Here is a 17488-nt window from a genome sequence, read left to right on the forward strand (position 1 = left end):
TAAGGGGATCATCAGTCGGTAGAAGACTCGAAATTCCAATTCACCAACTACATCGATGATCGGTCGGTTTGGAGAAATGTGAGAATGAAGAAAAGAGACGGGAAGATAAAAGGGGAAGAAGATAAGGGGAAAAAAAGGGAAATGAGGCATACTAGCTGGCGTTGGTCTTGTACAGCACATTTAATATATAAATAATTTATTTATATATTTTTTAAATTTAGTGGAGTAGGTACATTTCAGTCCAAAATAATACTTACGACCAAATCGACTGATGAGGAGTCGATTTACCGACCGAAGAAAGTATGTTCAGTCGGTTCGGTCAATTTTGATCAGTCGGATCGATTCTTCAAATACTCTTACTCCCCCTTCGTTTTCAATGTAGTAGAGTCACACGGTTGTCCGTGAAATTAATCAAGTGTGTGCAAGCTAACCTAGACACTCACTCTGTTATCTTTTTAAAAAAATTAATAACAATTTTCATTTCTCATTTCTCATTTTTTATAAATAATTTTTAAAATTATGTTAAATTTTGAAAACATACTTAGATTTTACAATGGGCTACTTTTGTAATATTTATCTAGATTATGGTAGATTTACAAACATCAAAATTAACATTAAGTTGGGGATGGTTCAATTACTCTAACACAAGCTATGGAGATTTATGAACCAATCCAATCCATCAAATTTTCAATTTATAACTAACAAAGCTAATAACCAAACCTTTTAAGGCTTAATGTTGAATTAGTTAGAAGTTAAGATTATGTGGACTTAGTTCGAAGTTGTTTAGATTTTGTGTTTAAATTTAGCAAATAAATCTCCTTTTTTGTTAGGGAAGTTAGAAGGTTATTCCTAGATTTTGTTTCCTCTTGTAATCTATAAATAGTGCCTCTATTCCTCATCTTTGATCAATCAATTTGAAAATTTATTTCTTCTCTCTTTTCTCGTGTATGCCTCTCTGGTGTCTCTATCCTTAGTTTTTATGGTATCAGAGCTAGGTTTAGATTGACACCAGAATGGTTAAAACAGCCATGGTGACTGATGTGCGCAAGGATGAGAGTTCCGACGGATCGAATACGGCCTCAATTTCTCTCCCTAAAAGCACATCCACGACACCTCACATCTCTATCTTTGAAAACACTTCGCTCCAAATTACCTCTCCAAAACTCAACTGAAAAAATTTTCTGCAATGGTCTCGATCGGCTCTCCTAGTTATTCGTGGCTGCAGTCGACTCGGGTACATCAATGGCACGATAGCAGAACCAGATGAAGCTGACCCTTCTTTTTCTGTGTGGGATGCACAAAACTCAATGGTCATGGCATGGCTCATTAACTCGATGGAGGAGGACATTAAAGAATCCTTCATCTTCTACTCAACAACAAAGGATCTTTGGAATGCGCTCACTATGGCTTTTTCTGATTTTGATAACTCGACTCAATTGTTTGAATTACGCAATAAGGCACGTTCCTTACGACAAGGTGAATCCGATGTCACCCAATACTACAGCTCATTACGTAGGTTGTGGGCTGAACTTGATTTATGTCTCAATCTCGAATGGGAGAACTCGAAGGATGCTGAACGCTTTCGCAAACACGTCGAGAAGGAACGAATTTATGATTTTCTTGCAGGTCTTCGTCCGGAATTAGATGATGTGCGTGGCCGCTTACTTGCCACAAAGCCAATCCCAGCCATTGACGAAATCTTCGCAGAAGTTCGCTGGGAGTCAAGCCGTAAACGTGTAATGATGGGTGATACACCCACAAAACCTCTGTCCCTCTCACTGGAATCATTAGCTCTGGAGGCACGAGGTCCACCACCACCTTCATCCCGATCTACTCGTCGGAACAACCTATGGTGTGATCATTGTAAGCGCACCAACCATACAAAAGATCGGTGTTGGGAACTCCATGGTCGTCCTCAACGGAAGAATTTATCAGGGGATTATCGGCCACCTCCACCTACAAATACTCCACCTTCTCGAACCAGCTCCTCCGGCTATCAAGTGGGCCCTAGTGTGTCAAACTCCCAAGATTTGGCCACATCTCTCCCTCTATTTTCGAAGGCACAACTTGAACAGCTCTATCGCCTCTTAACACCGCCGGTTGAGTCTACTCCTTCGTCAAGTTTTGTGGCACAACGAGGTATTTTTAGTGCAGCTTTAACAAGTCAGCAGCATTCCGATCAGTGGATCTTAGATTCGGGTGCAACTGATCATATGACCGCTTTTCATGATATGTTTACCCTGTACTCACCCAACCCGATTCAGACACATGTCAAGCTTGCAGATGGGTCATCGGCCATTATTAAGGGCTTTGGTTCTGTTATTCTTAGCCCAAACATTACATTGCACTCAGTGCTCCATGTGCCTAAATTATGTTACAATCTAATTTTTGTTCAGAAGTTGACTCATGATTTAAAGTGTCAAGCCCTATTCACTGACTCTAAGTGTTTTTTCAGGACTTGATAACGGGAACGACGATTGGCAATGCTGATGGCTTTGAAGGGCTCTACTACTTCAGAGGACCAAGTCTAAGAAATAAACAAGTTCTCCAGGTTGGTAGTGAGTCGAATTCTAGGGAACAACAAATTCTACTTTTACATCGCCGTTTAGGGCACCCGAGTTTTCAGTATCTTAAACATTTGTACCCTTCACTTTTTCATAAAGATGACCTTTTTACTTGCGAAGTGTGTCAACTTGCAAAACACTCTCGTACATCTTATCCTTCTGTTGAGTATATACCATCCAGTCCATTCACAATGATTCATAGTGATTTATGGGGGCCGTCTCGCATCAAAACTACGTTCGGTAAACGTTGGTTCCTTACCTTCACTGATGACCACACTAGGGTTTGTTGGGTCTATTTACTTAAAGAAAAATCAGAAACTGCATCAATCTTTCAACAATTTCATTCTCTCATTCATAATCAATTTAATACAAGAATCAAAATTTTTCGCACAAATAAGGGGACAGAATATTTTAATCAAACATTGGGAACTTTCCTATCTCAAAATGGAATCATTCACCAAAGTTCCTGTGTCATTACCCCCCCCCCCAACAAAATGGTATAGCTGAAAGGAAAAATAGGCATCTTTTAGAAACTGCTCGTGCTCTCATGTTCACCAATTCTGTTCCTAACCGTTTTTGGGGTGATGCTGTCCTTACTACTTGTTATCTCATTAATCGGATGCCCTCTCGTGTTCTGAAATTTAACACTCCCTAGAAATCTTACTCACTATCTATCCGCAAATCCGATCTGTCCTCACAATTCCCCTCAAAATATTTTGATGTACTGCATTCACTCATGTTTATGATCATGAACGTCACAAATTGGAGCTAAAAGCCAGAAAGTGTGTCTTCCTTGGTTATTCTCCTACTAAAAAAGGCTATAAATGCTATTGTCCATTCACCAATAAATTTTACACTACCATGGATGTCACATTTTTTGAGTCTCAATCTTTTTTTCTCCCTAAATTCCCCTCAGGGGGAGACTGAGCCTATTACAAGTAGTCTTGATGGAAATTTTTGGGAGATTGACGATCTAAATACCAGAATTGAGTCCCCTCAGTCAAAAATACCTGAGATTGATGGTCTAAATACCGAGTCACCTCAGCCAAAAATACTTATCCCGATCATCCCAATTACTCAGATAGAAGAGTCAGTTCCTATTATTTCCTGTAATAATGAAGATGATCAAGTCAACCCAAATCGAAGTGACAAGCAACCTGAGACTCTTGTTTATTCTCGGCGACAAACGGTTCAAAGAGGAGTGGAGCCACCACAGCCTCAACAGCAAAGTCATGAATCCATCTCGTCCTTAGGTATTGAACAATCTACCCTTGTGCCTCAAGACAATACTAATGATCTTGATCTTCCTATTGCACTTATGAAGGGTGTGAGATTGTGTACTCAACATCCAATTGCTCGATGTATTGGTTATAGTCATTTATCTTCAGCAGTTCAGACCTTGGCTCTCAATCTGGAAGCCAATGAGGTACCAAAATCCATTCAAGAGGCTATGAGCAATCCACAGTGGAAAAATACGGTAGATGATGAAATGAAGGCTTTGAAGCTTAATGATACGTGGACAGTAGTTGATCGTCCTCAAGATAAACCAACGGTAGGATGCCGATGGATCTTTACTGTCAAATATAAGGCCGATAGGTCCATTGAAAGGTATAAAGCAAGATTGGTGGCCAAAGCATACTCTCAAACTTTTGGGGTAGACTATCAGGAGACATTTGCACCCGTTGCAAAATTAAACACAATCCGTATCCTCTTGTCCCTTGCTGCAAATCTAGATTGGAAACTACAACAACTGGATGTCAAGAATGCATTCCTAAATGGAGATTTGGAAGAAGAGGTGTACATGGACCTTCCTCCTAGATTTGACATTGATAAGTATTATGGAAAGGTGTGTAAGCTGAAGAAATCTCTCTATGGTTTAAAACAATCCCCACGTGCATGGTTTGGGCGATTTTCAAAGGCTGTTTGTAAACAAGGATATACCCAAGCTCAAACTGATCATACAATGTTCTATAGACACTCTCAAGGTAAGATCACCATCCTCATTGTTTATGTCGATGATATTATCGTCACAGATGACCATCATGAAGAAATAGAGAGACTAAAACAAGCACTTGGAAAGGAGTTCGAAATAAAGGACCTAGGAACACTTCGGTATTTTCTAGGGATGGAAGTTGCAAGGAGCAGAACTGGTATATCTGTATGTCAAAGAAAATATGTACTAGACCTCTTGAAGGAAACTGGAATGCTTGGATGTAAACCATCTGATACTCCAATAAGTCCCAATCATAAGTTGGGAGAGAGCCTAGATGGGGTACCCGTTGATAAAGGGATTAGCGTCTTGTTGGAAGATTAATCTATTTATCCCACACTATGCCGGATATTGCATTTGCAGTGAGTGTTGTAAGTCAATACATGCATGCTCCTACTGAAGAACACATGGAAGCCGTGTATCATATTCTTAGATATCTTAAAGGAACTCCTGGGCTTGGATTATTTTTCGGAAAGGATGATGACAGAAAGATTAAGGTGTTTACCGATGCTGATTGGGCAGGTTCTATTCAAGATAGGAGATCTACGACAAGATATTGTACCTTCGTCTGGGGTAATCTTGTTACATGGAGGAGTAAGAAACAATCAGTTGTTGCAAGAAGTAGTGCTGAGGCTGAATTCAGGGCATTATCTCATGGTATTTGTGAGATAATGTGGCTGAAACTCCTTCTCCAAGAATTCAAGATCAGGTTTGATAGTTCCATGGAAGTCTATTGTGACAACAAGGCTGCAATTGCTATTGCACACAATCCAGTGCATCATGATCGTACTAAACATGTTGAGGTTGACAGGCATTTTATCAAGGAGAAGATTGAAGAGAAAATTATAAATTTGATGTATGTTCCATCATCAGATCAAGCTGCAGATATCCTAACAAAAGAACTCTTGAGACCTGTGTTTGAAAGGTTGTTGATCAAGCTGAAACTGTTCAATCTGTGTAGTCCAGCTTGAGGGGGAGTGTTGAATTAGTTAGAAGTTAAGATTATGTGGACTTGGTTAGAAGTTGTTTTAAAGTTGTTTAGATTTTGTGTTTAAATTTAGCAAATAAATCTCCTTTTTTGTTAGGGAAGTTAGGAGGTTATTCCTAGATTTTGTTTCGTCTTGTAACCTATAAATAGTGTCTCTATTCCTCATCTTTGATCAATCAATTTGAGAATTTATTTCTTCTCTCTTTTCTCGTGTATGTGTCTCTGGTGTCTCTATCCTTAGTTTTTACTTAACATGTACAAATTTATGATATATGGATTGAGTTTTTTTTTTTTTAACACAATATAGTCAACTTGTTATAAATTTGGAAGATGTAAATTTTGATTTTTCATTTTTTTTACAAAAATATAAAATGGAATACACAGTGAGATATATTAATTATTATTATTCCATTTCTCACTAATAATAAAAAACCCAAAACTAGTTTCCAAATATATTTATTTTTGTTTTTTTAATTGAAAATAAAATACAAATAAAAAAAAAAGTTGTTATATTAATTATTAGAGTAATCATTTTTGCACTGAATCTGTAAAATTGGTAGCTGGAGCCTTTAGTTACTTTGAAAATTCTGTCCCCAAGGAGAGGGTTGCAAAAAAATAGCTACTAAAAAGTATTTTAAATATAGTATAATGAATGTCTTATTCAATATTTATTATTATAATAATTTAATTATTATTATCTTAATCAATATCTAAGTCAATAGTTAATTAATTATAAAAATTGTCGATACGAACTTAGCTCGATGATAATTGGTACCTATATTAACTAAGAGGTTACGAGTTCAAATCACTCACCCCACTTGTTGTATTAAAAAAAATATTAATATAAAATTTTGCTTAAAAAGATGAATGATAAATGACCTAACCTTAAATATATATTTTTTTAATGCAAAGTTGAAAGCAGTAAAATAAAATGACTAAATGGTACAAAATACAACTAATGTATCTAAGCTAATTTTAATTTATTCCTTCGACATTTTAACCGTTTCAATTTTATCCGTAAACTTAGAACTTGTTTAAAAAAGACCCCAGTTAACAATTTTAGTAAAAAAGCCTTAAAAAGTTTAGAAAAGCAAGGGTAAAACCGAAAATCTCAAAATATTACCGACAAAATTGAAAGCAACTACATACATTTGTGAGTATTTTGTATAATCTAATTAATTCCATATTTACCCTTTGTCTACACATTTGATATCTATTTCAACCCTAATGTTTCAAAAGTTCTAACAAAATTACATTGTTAATAGAAACAACAAATTAAAAATGGAAGCTATAATTATATATATAAAGTAAAAAAAGAAAAAAAGAAGGGAATAAAAGCAGGATTTTAATCCCAGGTAAAAAAAAAAAAAAAAAAAAATTGTGTGGTAAAAGAAGGAAATATTCCCCTTTTTCAGAATTCTGATGATTCGTTTGAATTCAAAGTAAAAACTAAAAGAATGGTGAATTTATGGCTCATGCTTCAATAAAAACTTCCCCCCATCACTCTCGACGTTTCCTTGTTTTCTTATTCATTTTTATCAAAAGCACCAATTTTGCAGTCTACCCAATTATTGGAATATTCATCCATCTTTATTATTATTATTATTATTCTTTTTTTTTCTCTATCTTTTCTTAAATCCTAAAAACTTAATATAATATGTTTTTTTTTATTCTGACAAATTCTCTCCCCTCAATCCTCGGTTGGATTTTGTGTCTGTGGAGAGAGAGAGAGATTTAAAGCAAAATCCATCCCGAAATTGCTGCTCATGCTTCACTCTAAATCCCAATGCATGCCATTTCCTAACACAAAACTAGAAATAAAATAAACCCATTTTCATTGTTTTAGTATTTGCTTTTTATTTTTCCGTGAATTATTCTAAAAATTTGGAATTGGCAAATTAAAAAATAAATAAATAACACAATCTTAAATATTTTGTATATACATTTCAATTACTACGGTCCTCGTTCCATCCTAGGATTGAATATGTATATTTAACATGCAAATGTGGACATGCATTGAAGCTACAAACCGGTTAAGAAAAATTGATATCGAGTAGGATAAAAACGGCTGTAGAATGTAGTAGAGGCCGTAATATATATATAATTTTTTTTAATTTAACAATTAAAATAGGCAACTCGAAACTAAGTTTAAAAGTTTAAATGTATGGGGTGAGTTAGTCTTTTTATTTTTCATGATTCTACATATTTTACCCTTTAAACTTCTAAAAAAGGGTTTGGTTTTTTACCCCTCAAAATTTTACTTACTTTCCCGTTGGATCTTTTAAAATTTTCCATTCTTTTTATCGAACTTAACAACATATTCAAATATCCAATTTTTTGATTGAAGATATGTCTTAACTCAAATCGACTTAAAATTTTAATTTCCTACCGAAAAAAGATACAATAATATATAAGTGTAGCTGTGTTTTTGTTATCTTTAAAAATATATCCACGCTACTCAAAATAATGTAATTAAGATTGGAAAAAAACAAAAATAGAGAAGAAAACTGTAACCATCGAGATAAAAACATGTCAAACAAGTATAGCTGGTTAAGACACTTATCCCTGACCAAAAGGTCATAAGTTCGAATTTTCATCCCCCTCATATTGGAATTAAAATAAAAATAAAAAAACACATTTAACCCCTTTTTCTCTCATTTATGTGCATGGAGAATTAAATAAGCAACAAAACACACACAGATTTGATACTTCACAGAGATACTCTTCTGACGAAACAAACAGATAAAATAATACTCTCATTGTCTCACTCCCATCCAGATTAATCCGACGGCCATAATTCCATCTTCAATCATAGCCAAACCAATATAAAAACGTTTTAAAATGGAACATATTCAAATTTCCATTCTAAAAAAAGAAAAAAAAAACTCTCAATAATTAAGGAGGAAGAACAAAAATTAAATTAACTAATAACATGAGACAATTTCAAAAAAAAAAAAAAGAAAAGAAAAACTAGAAAAGCCCAATATTTTTTTCCTTCTTTTTTTTTTGGGTCTTTTTGAAATGTAACCTGGAAAAACGTAAGAAAATTATATGGGGGGTTTAAGGGTTTCTTAGTTTCTGAAGTAAAAAAAAAAAAAAAAGGAAAAAAAAAATGAAATTTGAACACCCAATTTTGGCAATGGTTCTACATGAGAGGGCTATTGAGAAGGCCATGCCAAGAAGAAGAAGCATTGAAGGAATTCCAGCTTTGTCGAGCAGCTGCAGAATCGAAATCCAAATCCCCCATATTGGAAGAATCTAAAACTGCATTATTATTAATGTTATTATTCATCTGCCAATTCGGGTACCCCCAGAGGATTCTACTGCTGCTTTCGTTGCTTTCTCTGTCACCACCGCACCCAAACAGTTCTTGCTTCATCGTCGTCACCGTCACTGCCGTCGTCGTCGCATTGCTGTTGTTGTTGCTGCTGCTGTTGTTGCTGTACTGATACTCGTACGGCGTCATCAGACTACTCTGTTCGATCCCTCCCACGTTGTTGTTGTCGTCGTTCGCATAATACACGGCGGCAGTCTGAGAGCTATTGTTGTTATTATAGCCGAAGCCGCCGCCGTTTATAACGTCCGCGTTCGGCATTCCCAGTATGGAGAAGTCGAAGTCGTTGAACGCGGCGGCAGCAGGGCCACATGAACTAGTGTTCTTGTGGAGCCTGGCGAAGGCGAGGCTGAGATCGTGGTCGTAGGTCGTCGACAAGGGGCCGCCAGGGAAGGAGTGGTGGTCCTGGGACTTCCTACAGGACGAGGAGGAGGAGGAAGAGGAGCGTTTGTTCTTGCGGCAGCCCCCGCCGACGGGGACGTTGCGGAGGGTGCCGCCTTGGGTCCAGTAGCGGCGGCAGGACTTGCAGAAGTATCTGGGCTGGGAGAGGCTGTAGTTGTTGTAGTAGCAGAATTTGGTGTTTGTGGAGTCGCATCTTGGGCATTTCAGGGCATGCTCTGGCTGTGGCCTCGCCTTTCTTTGATCTGCTTTTGAATTATTTGGACACACCACCATCATGTTCTGATCCGTTTCAATAAGTTCCTACAAAATTATTGCACAATTCAACACAAATAGTTCCAATTTTTGAAACAAAATGGTAATTAATTAGATTGTTTGGGATATTTATTTACCTGGTGTTGGGCAGTGGGGTGATCCATGGTTGAGGTTTGAAGAAACAGCAGCAAATTAACAGAGAGAGAGAAAGATTTGGGTTTTGGTTATGAAGATAGAGAGAGAGAAGGGGAAGATAGAGGAGAGGGGATGGAGGGGGATGGAAATATATAAAGCAATCCCAATACAAATAAGCAAAGGGAAAACTGAAGAGAGGAGGGAGAAATTAATTAGAAGAGTAATAATGATGGGAAGAGGATGATGCCTTGGGGTTTGTGCAGTGCTCTTATTGCCTATAAAACAATACTTTAGATCTTAACAGGTGAGAACCCAATTGTGATCTAAATTAAAATTGCCAGTTGAGTTCATTATTCTTAAGGAAAAAAAAAAAAGGTAGGATAAGAATATTGTTAAGGATCTCAGGTTGAAAGGATTAGAGACCTAACAAAGGTTAAACATGACTATCACTCTCATAGTTAATTAGTTTTGAGATAGTATCAAAGCAGAACGCTCAAACTAGCATCTGGCTAAAAAATGAGATATTACCAAGATCGGTGCTATGAAACAACCATGATCTTCAGGGTTTGAGAATACATGTTAATAATATATGTAGACAACTCCCTCGTAGTTAGTCAATTGATTTTGAGATGGAATCTTATGAATATTGATAAATATGTGTTTTGATTAACTGAACTATTTTTAAGTTAATTTTATTTTTACATTTTTCTTTCTTAATTGTCAAACATTTGAGAGAAGGGATTGCGGATAAATTCTTGCTAGTGACAAATTTGGAAAATATTGCTTTGTAGTTTGCTTTTTATTTTATTATTATTTATATTTTTAATATGTGTGTGGTGAATGGTGATGTCAGTTTTCTTCTGTGCAACGGTTTCATACGGACCCAAAACCAAACCAAAGAACCGCTTCAATCTTTGTCGCTTGTGGGTCCCACCCTCTCTCTCTCGATTGGATGCAACTAATCTAAATACGTGGGACCCACCGCCCTCTGGTCCCCACTTTTCCACTCTTCTTTCTTTTATTTTTTTTTACAGAAAAAAAAAGGAGACAAGAAGATCACGCACATTCTGGCTCCAGGAAGCCAACTGGAAGGAAGGAAGGATTTTATTTGTAAGAATATAATAATAATAATAATAATAAATAAATAAATATATTAATATTATTTTGGTGGGGTGGGCCCCACGGCATTTTGATGATGGGAGAGGCAAATGCGATAGTTTGTTTGCTGTTTTGTTTTGTTTTGTTTTGTTAGTTGAAATCGATGACGTGGCCGATGGATGTGGGGGGTTAAAAGACAAAGCAGCCAAACGCTCTCTCTATCATCTCAAAAAATGGATTTCTATCCCTCCTTTCAACTTCCCCATCTCTTCCTTCTTTTTTTTTCTCGCCCTTCTTGCATTAAAAATCGAGCCGACTTAATTCGATTAGGAATTTCATATATATATAATTGAAAATAATATCGTAAGCTAACCTAAACATGACTCAACTGATTAAAATTGTTGGAAGGTGAAGCCACGAGCCACGTGGAACGAGTTCAGTGGTTGGAATCTTCAACGAGCTCTTAAGTCAGCGTAGTAGACTTAACTCCCTTGAAGACAATTCATATATGAGCTCTAACGTCACTAGGTACTGTCAATGGTAATTAGAAATAGCTCACCTACCTAGGAAACAGTTTACGGTTGACATTTCTGTCTAAAGCTGAATTGTCCAACTCAAACTCAAACAGTTGAACGTCAAAGTGCTCTACTTGCTTTTGTAGATTTTCCTTCTCCAGCTCGCTCTTCAGCAGCTCATTAGAGTACAATTTGCATCCACCCTCGACACTTTAGTAGAAATCAGCATCATCAAAGACATATATCATCGACCAGAAAAATCGTAGGTTGTTGATGAGAAAATAATATATATACGTCGATAGATATACAATATCATTTCAATATATACAAAGAAACTAATTTGATTGTACTTAAAACTATTTTTCATTATTATTAATTTAAACTCTCATTCAATTTCCGAACTTTGATTCTTATGGTATCAAATATTTTGATTTGAACTATAACTTTCCATAAAATTTTTATCTCAGTGGTATCGCAGTTAAAAAAGAAAAACGTTTTTGTAGCATGTAATGATGCTTTAATCCACAAGTCTCAAGTTTGATGTTTGGTGATCTAATTAAAAAAAACATTAAAAAAAGAACATTTCAACATACATATACTGAAATAAATAAATAAATAAAAGGACGGCGATAAACAATATGAAGATATATATATGTTTGAAAAAATTCAATATATAATGATTGTAGAATCAAAACATATCTATTTCCATTAAAAAATCCATTTTAATAATAATAATAATAATAAAAAAGTAACCCAATTGTTTTTTTTTATATATACAATTGAAATTGCTTTGGTTATGGGGAAGGAAAGGGGTCCCCAAATTCCAACAAGTTTGAATGAGTTGTCATTCTCACATTTCTTTTTTCAATTTATTCTACACATGGAGTTTTGTGGTGGGAGCAAATAGATTTATATTCATTTTTTTTAATTTTAATTTTTTTTTTAACTTTTGTCATATAAACAATGACCTAAGGGTTTCAAACAAGTACCAAAATGTGTACATCTTCAAGCATGCCTTCATAAACAATTAAATGCTTACACCATAGTCCAAAATGTACAACAAACTACCAATATAACTTACATTAATTTATTAAATAAAATTATATATATAGGCATGCATGGTTTTGTCAAAGAGTGCTGGATGTACTTTTTGCTCCTATCAGTATCTTCTCGTCATGAGATTTGAAGTTGTTGAAAATATGAATGAGAATCTACGATGGAATAAAATAAAGTTTTCTCTTAGAGTCTTAGCACAATATATATATATATATATATATATATATATATATATATATATTTGCTATAGTCTCTAGATAAGATCCGAAAGAAAGTCGTATAATGGAGAGAATATATTCTTGTTGATCTCTTTACGTTTAAATTTCCTATGTGTTATTATATATCGACACATCATATATAGAAGGAATTTTCTCGGAAAATTAAATTTCAAAATGTGAGAGAGAAAAAGTACAATTACTTTGGGAATCACTTAAACGGGGAAATGGGTTGTACTTTGTACATATTTAGGTTCCATATGATCAGTACTTTGAGATAAAATTTAAAAGAAGAAGAAGAAGAAAAAAAAGAATTCCATTAATTCATTAATTAGGTCCCTCAGTTTCTATTTTGCACCCATCAACAAGATAGAAAAGGCAAATATTTCCACAAACCCTAAATTATAGATAAGAATCTCTTATATAAAATTACAAAATTATTTTTATTATTGATAGAGTCTCACAATTTTTACCATTAAAATACAACTAATTATTTATTTTGAGGCGTTCTATTCTTGTTTATTTTGAATATGACAAGTTAGAAGAATAGTGGAGAGAAATTTGATAATATATTCAAATGTGAAATGAGTTTAATTAAATGATATTTTAACTTTATTGGTCAAATTAATTATATTATGTTATATAATTAATTATCATAATAGGGTTGAAATGAAATATAGTTGAAAGATAAAGATTTACCGACATAACTCTTGAATTTTGAATATTTAGCGATAGTTATCGTGAGATTTTAATAGGTGGATGAAAAGTCTAGATTTGGACAGTCTCTGTGCCAGTCGTTCACATAAATATATTATAAAAATTTTGATTTTTTATATATAATCTAATTGTGTTGGACTCGTTTAGGAGTGTAGGGTATGAGAATTTGAAGTTTTCCTTTGAAATAAGAGTCGATATCATGTCAAAGCAAGTATAGCACAGTGGTAATTTATACATATATCTCCAATAAAGAGATTGTAAATTCGATCCCCCACTCCCACATGTTGTACTAAAAAAAAGAGTCGATATCATTTATCGCTAAACTACGTTCATGAAACTTTGAATTAAACAAACCCCGATATTTATAGGCTCAATATAATAACTTTGGATTACTCAAACTTAATCCATAAACCTACGCACTTGTTTCAGGGCCAAAAAAAAAAAAATATTTAGAGTAGAGTGAATAATGAGGTTGCTTTATAATTATAGAGCTCTTTGTCTCATCATTGTTTAATCAAAAAAGAAATTATAGATTAATTAATATATAATGATTTAAAATAAAACAATTGAATAATATTAATATCTAAGACCGAGAATGTCGGGGAGGGGCAAAGCGGGAAAAACAAGGAATTGGATTTGGGTATTACCATTTACCAACAATATTTCTAAGGCTGTCGTTTCATCGCCAAATAACACTTGCAATCATGAAGGATCCAACTTTGGCTGTCGTTACCATTTCAATCTCCATCATTTTAATTAATATTAAGGTTTAAATATTATTTTACTCGTGCATTTTCGATTTTAGTTTATTCTCATATTTACACTTCAACTCTTTTTTGTTTCAATTTTTCTATACTTTAAAAATGTTCATTTTGATTCATGTAATCTTAAAAGGTAACTATGTTTGTATCTATTTTACAAAGTTTTAACATAATTAAAATCTGTGCTAACAATTAAAAAAAAATTAATAAGCAAAAGTTTCATGTTAAAATTGTAATCAAATAAAAATAAAGAGATCGATATAATCAAGTAGAAAATTAAAATGAACAAAAACTAACCAAAATAATATTTAAATTTAATATCAGTTGTTTTTTTATCCATCCATTTCTATTCCCACATGTAATTTTAACTCTTTTTTTTCTTTTTTTAATTTTTGTGATATTTTCTTCTATGAATAGATAATCATGGGTTTTGAGGTGAGAGTGCATGTTTATATGTTTTTGAGTGAAGATTCTCCTTGGTTTTACAAAAATAAATAAATAAATAAAATTTAGACTTGGTGTCTAGACTAGTCTACACTATTTTATTTTATTATTGTTTTACGTGGATGAAATATTTGAGTTAACTAAACTAAGTTTCTTCACTCGAATCATTATTATTTTAAATCTTCAAGGAAAAGAAAAAAAGAATGGCTTAAATAGAACTTCATACCTATTATCATTGCTTTAAATAATCCTATTATAGTCTTTCAAATTTTGTCCTTATCTTGTTTTAAATTTTATGTATTTAAAAATTTTCGTTTTTAACCGTTGAGTCTATGTTCATGAGCAATATTTAAAAGCTATATTTTGTTCATTATCATTAAATATTATTATAATTTTTTTTTTATAGAAGGACATGAATTAACAAAACCCATTAAAAGAAGCCAATGACTCTGGTATTCGAGGTTTCCTTCTCGAAGTCCACCATGCGAGCTCATGTGCAGTTCTGTTGCCATTATCTTCTAAAATGTTGAATTGTGGACGCTCTAACTTCAATCACAAGCCGTTTAACCTTCTCGATATTCCAAATAGTTAATACTTTGGAAAGTGAATGTAATTAAATTCGGGCTACCATACGAAATTTATCATATATATATAAATATGGTGTAAATTGGTGAGGGAAAAATGGAGGGCTTTTTTTTTTTTTTTCTTGGTTGTGTAGAAACAAACAAAAAGGAAAAGGGAAAGGAAAATGGATAGGATGTGGCGGTGGGGCCTAGAGGAAGAAAAAGAGAGAGAGAGGAGGGTTGACTGGTCAACAAGTTTTGCAGTCAAAGAGAGAGAGAGAAAGAGGGGCCGATGCCGAAGAAGAAAAAAGAGAAAAAAGTGAAGGGGTAAAAAATGATGGGGAAGTGTGCGTAGGAGACACACGCATCTGCCGATTTTAATTTTCTTTTTTTTTTTTTTTTAATTTTGTTTAATCTGACAAAACTAGAGCCAAAAGCAACTTCGTCTATCTGTTGTTTGTTTTGGGAAGAAAGAGTTTTGGAACCAGAAAACAAAATTTTAGAAGATTTTTTGGCGTCTGTTTGTTTGGATTCCGAGAAATCTGCTTCCTTCTGCCATCTCTTCCACAGACGCATTTTGCTTTTTCATTTATTTCTTTCCCATTTCCATTTCTACTTGGACCATCACAATCTCTCCTTTCCTAAATTTGCTCAACCAGTCAAATTTCACCGTCCAAAATCCAACCTTAAAAACACACCCTACAAATATTTATAATACACAGTCTACTTATTCTTCTCATTATCAATTTATAAATTAGTTTTGAAGTTAAATCTCATGAATATTAGTATGTTATTAGACTTCAAAAAATTCAAATGGATCTAAAAATAGGATTTTAAAAGGGACTTTATAAAGGTTTATAATAAACCTGTGTTATTTTTCTCATTATCAATTAGTTTTGAGATCATTCATATCATTAACAAAATTTAAAGTTTGTTAAGCTACTAGAGTAACACAACATTAGTAGTGTCGTAGTTAGACGAAGCTTGAATTACTTGAGCCTAAATTTCCAAAAATTGCTTAGTACAATATCTAAGGATGGAGATGCGAACTCACCACATTTTAGTCATAAATAAATATCTTTAACTAATTGAGCTATGTTTAGATTACCATAATCATATCTGAAATTTCCCAAGAAGTAAACTTGATAAATTTGTCTTAAAATAAAATTATTTGGTGGTTTTATTCAAAACAAAAATTTGATTGTTATTCTTCCATGTGACAAGAAATATGTGATTGGAATGGAATATAATCAACTATCCTTCCGTTTAAAGAGAAATAATCTAAACTGAATTAAGATTGAATTGATTTGTACTGATGTGATGGTGCGATGACTCTTTAATTTGTACACATGCATCCTACTTAACATCTATGTTTAGACTACGATGGGAATTAATAAATCGTAACTAATTTTAAAATATAAGAATCAAAATGTTTTTTTTTTTTTGAAAAAATTAAAAATTTGGAAGGCGGGAAGAACGAGGATGGAAACCAGGTGGGGACAAGGTCTGGATGAGTGGTCGGTGAGGGATGGGACCCGCCCCCGCCCCGCCTAAGATGCTTAACAGTAGCATCCAACACTGATTACGTGGCACCTCAACTCCGCCTCACGAATATTTCACTTTACGAGGAAACCAACATCCTGGGCCCCCCTCCCTCTCGCCACGTGTCCCGACCAATATTCCACGTCATGCCACTCTGTGGGTCCCGTCTTACACAGTTTCTTCGAAACGGAACGGCACTGGAATTCTTTTCGCGTGATCCCGTGACGGGGTTTGTTCTTTACGCAATTTCGTAACGGTGTCGTTTCGCACGTCAGTCGGCTGCAAAATTCGTTTGGATAAACATAACGTGATAAATGCATGTTGTGGGATTGCTGTTGCGGTGCACATACTTTCGTTAATTAATTATTTATTGTACGATTTTGAAACAATTATCTATTTCCGAAATATCTCAACATCTCTCAATTAATTTTTAATCATTTTAATTACATTCAATATATATTATTAATTATTTATTTATTTATAATGAGTGTCATTCGTTCAATTATCAAGTCCTTTTACATGTTAGAAAGTTTAAATTTCTGTATCTGCCTAATTTATAGAGCTATATTTTTGAGAAAACATTGTAACTAAGTTGTAAACATTTACTAAATATCCTAAATAGACAAATGTTTTATTAAGAAAGTTTTTTTCTGCCTCGATTATGAGAGCTTTCCTCGGTCGATAATTGTTGTTCCTCGAATTTGTTTGATTATGATTTTTTTTTTGTCATTTTTCTCAACTTCTCTAATATAAGGCTGTTGGAAGAATGAAACAAATTTAGTCCTACCTTCTTCAAAGATGAGATTATGGAAGATATTGATATTTTGTCCATTGGAACAAATAGGACGACGTCTACCAGGAAAACTCATTTTCAATCCGATTACTTCCTACGCGATGTTGGGTAACTTTCTT

General features: G+C 34.0%; 1 protein-coding gene across 1 annotated transcript; it reads right to left on the reverse strand.

Moving 5' to 3' along the window:
• Nucleotides 1–8437: 8437 nt before the first annotated feature.
• LOC148212441 (uncharacterized) lies at nucleotides 8438–9894 on the reverse strand. Its single transcript, XM_088121425.1, has 2 exons — nucleotides 9668–9894; nucleotides 8438–9578 (listed from the first exon to the last, which is right to left on the reverse strand). Exons 1-2 carry the CDS (start codon nucleotides 9692–9694, stop codon nucleotides 8688–8690), a joined length of 918 nt encoding a protein of 305 aa, XP_087977551.1. The 5' UTR covers nucleotides 9695–9894; the 3' UTR covers nucleotides 8438–8687.
• Nucleotides 9895–17488: the final 7594 nt, after the last annotated feature.

Source organism: Momordica charantia (assembly GCF_013281855.1).
Source record: "Momordica charantia cultivar OHB3-1 chromosome 3 unlocalized genomic scaffold, Mcharantia_2.0 BLBB01000003.1, whole genome shotgun sequence".
NCBI classification, from domain to species: Eukaryota; Viridiplantae; Streptophyta; class Magnoliopsida; order Cucurbitales; family Cucurbitaceae; genus Momordica; species Momordica charantia.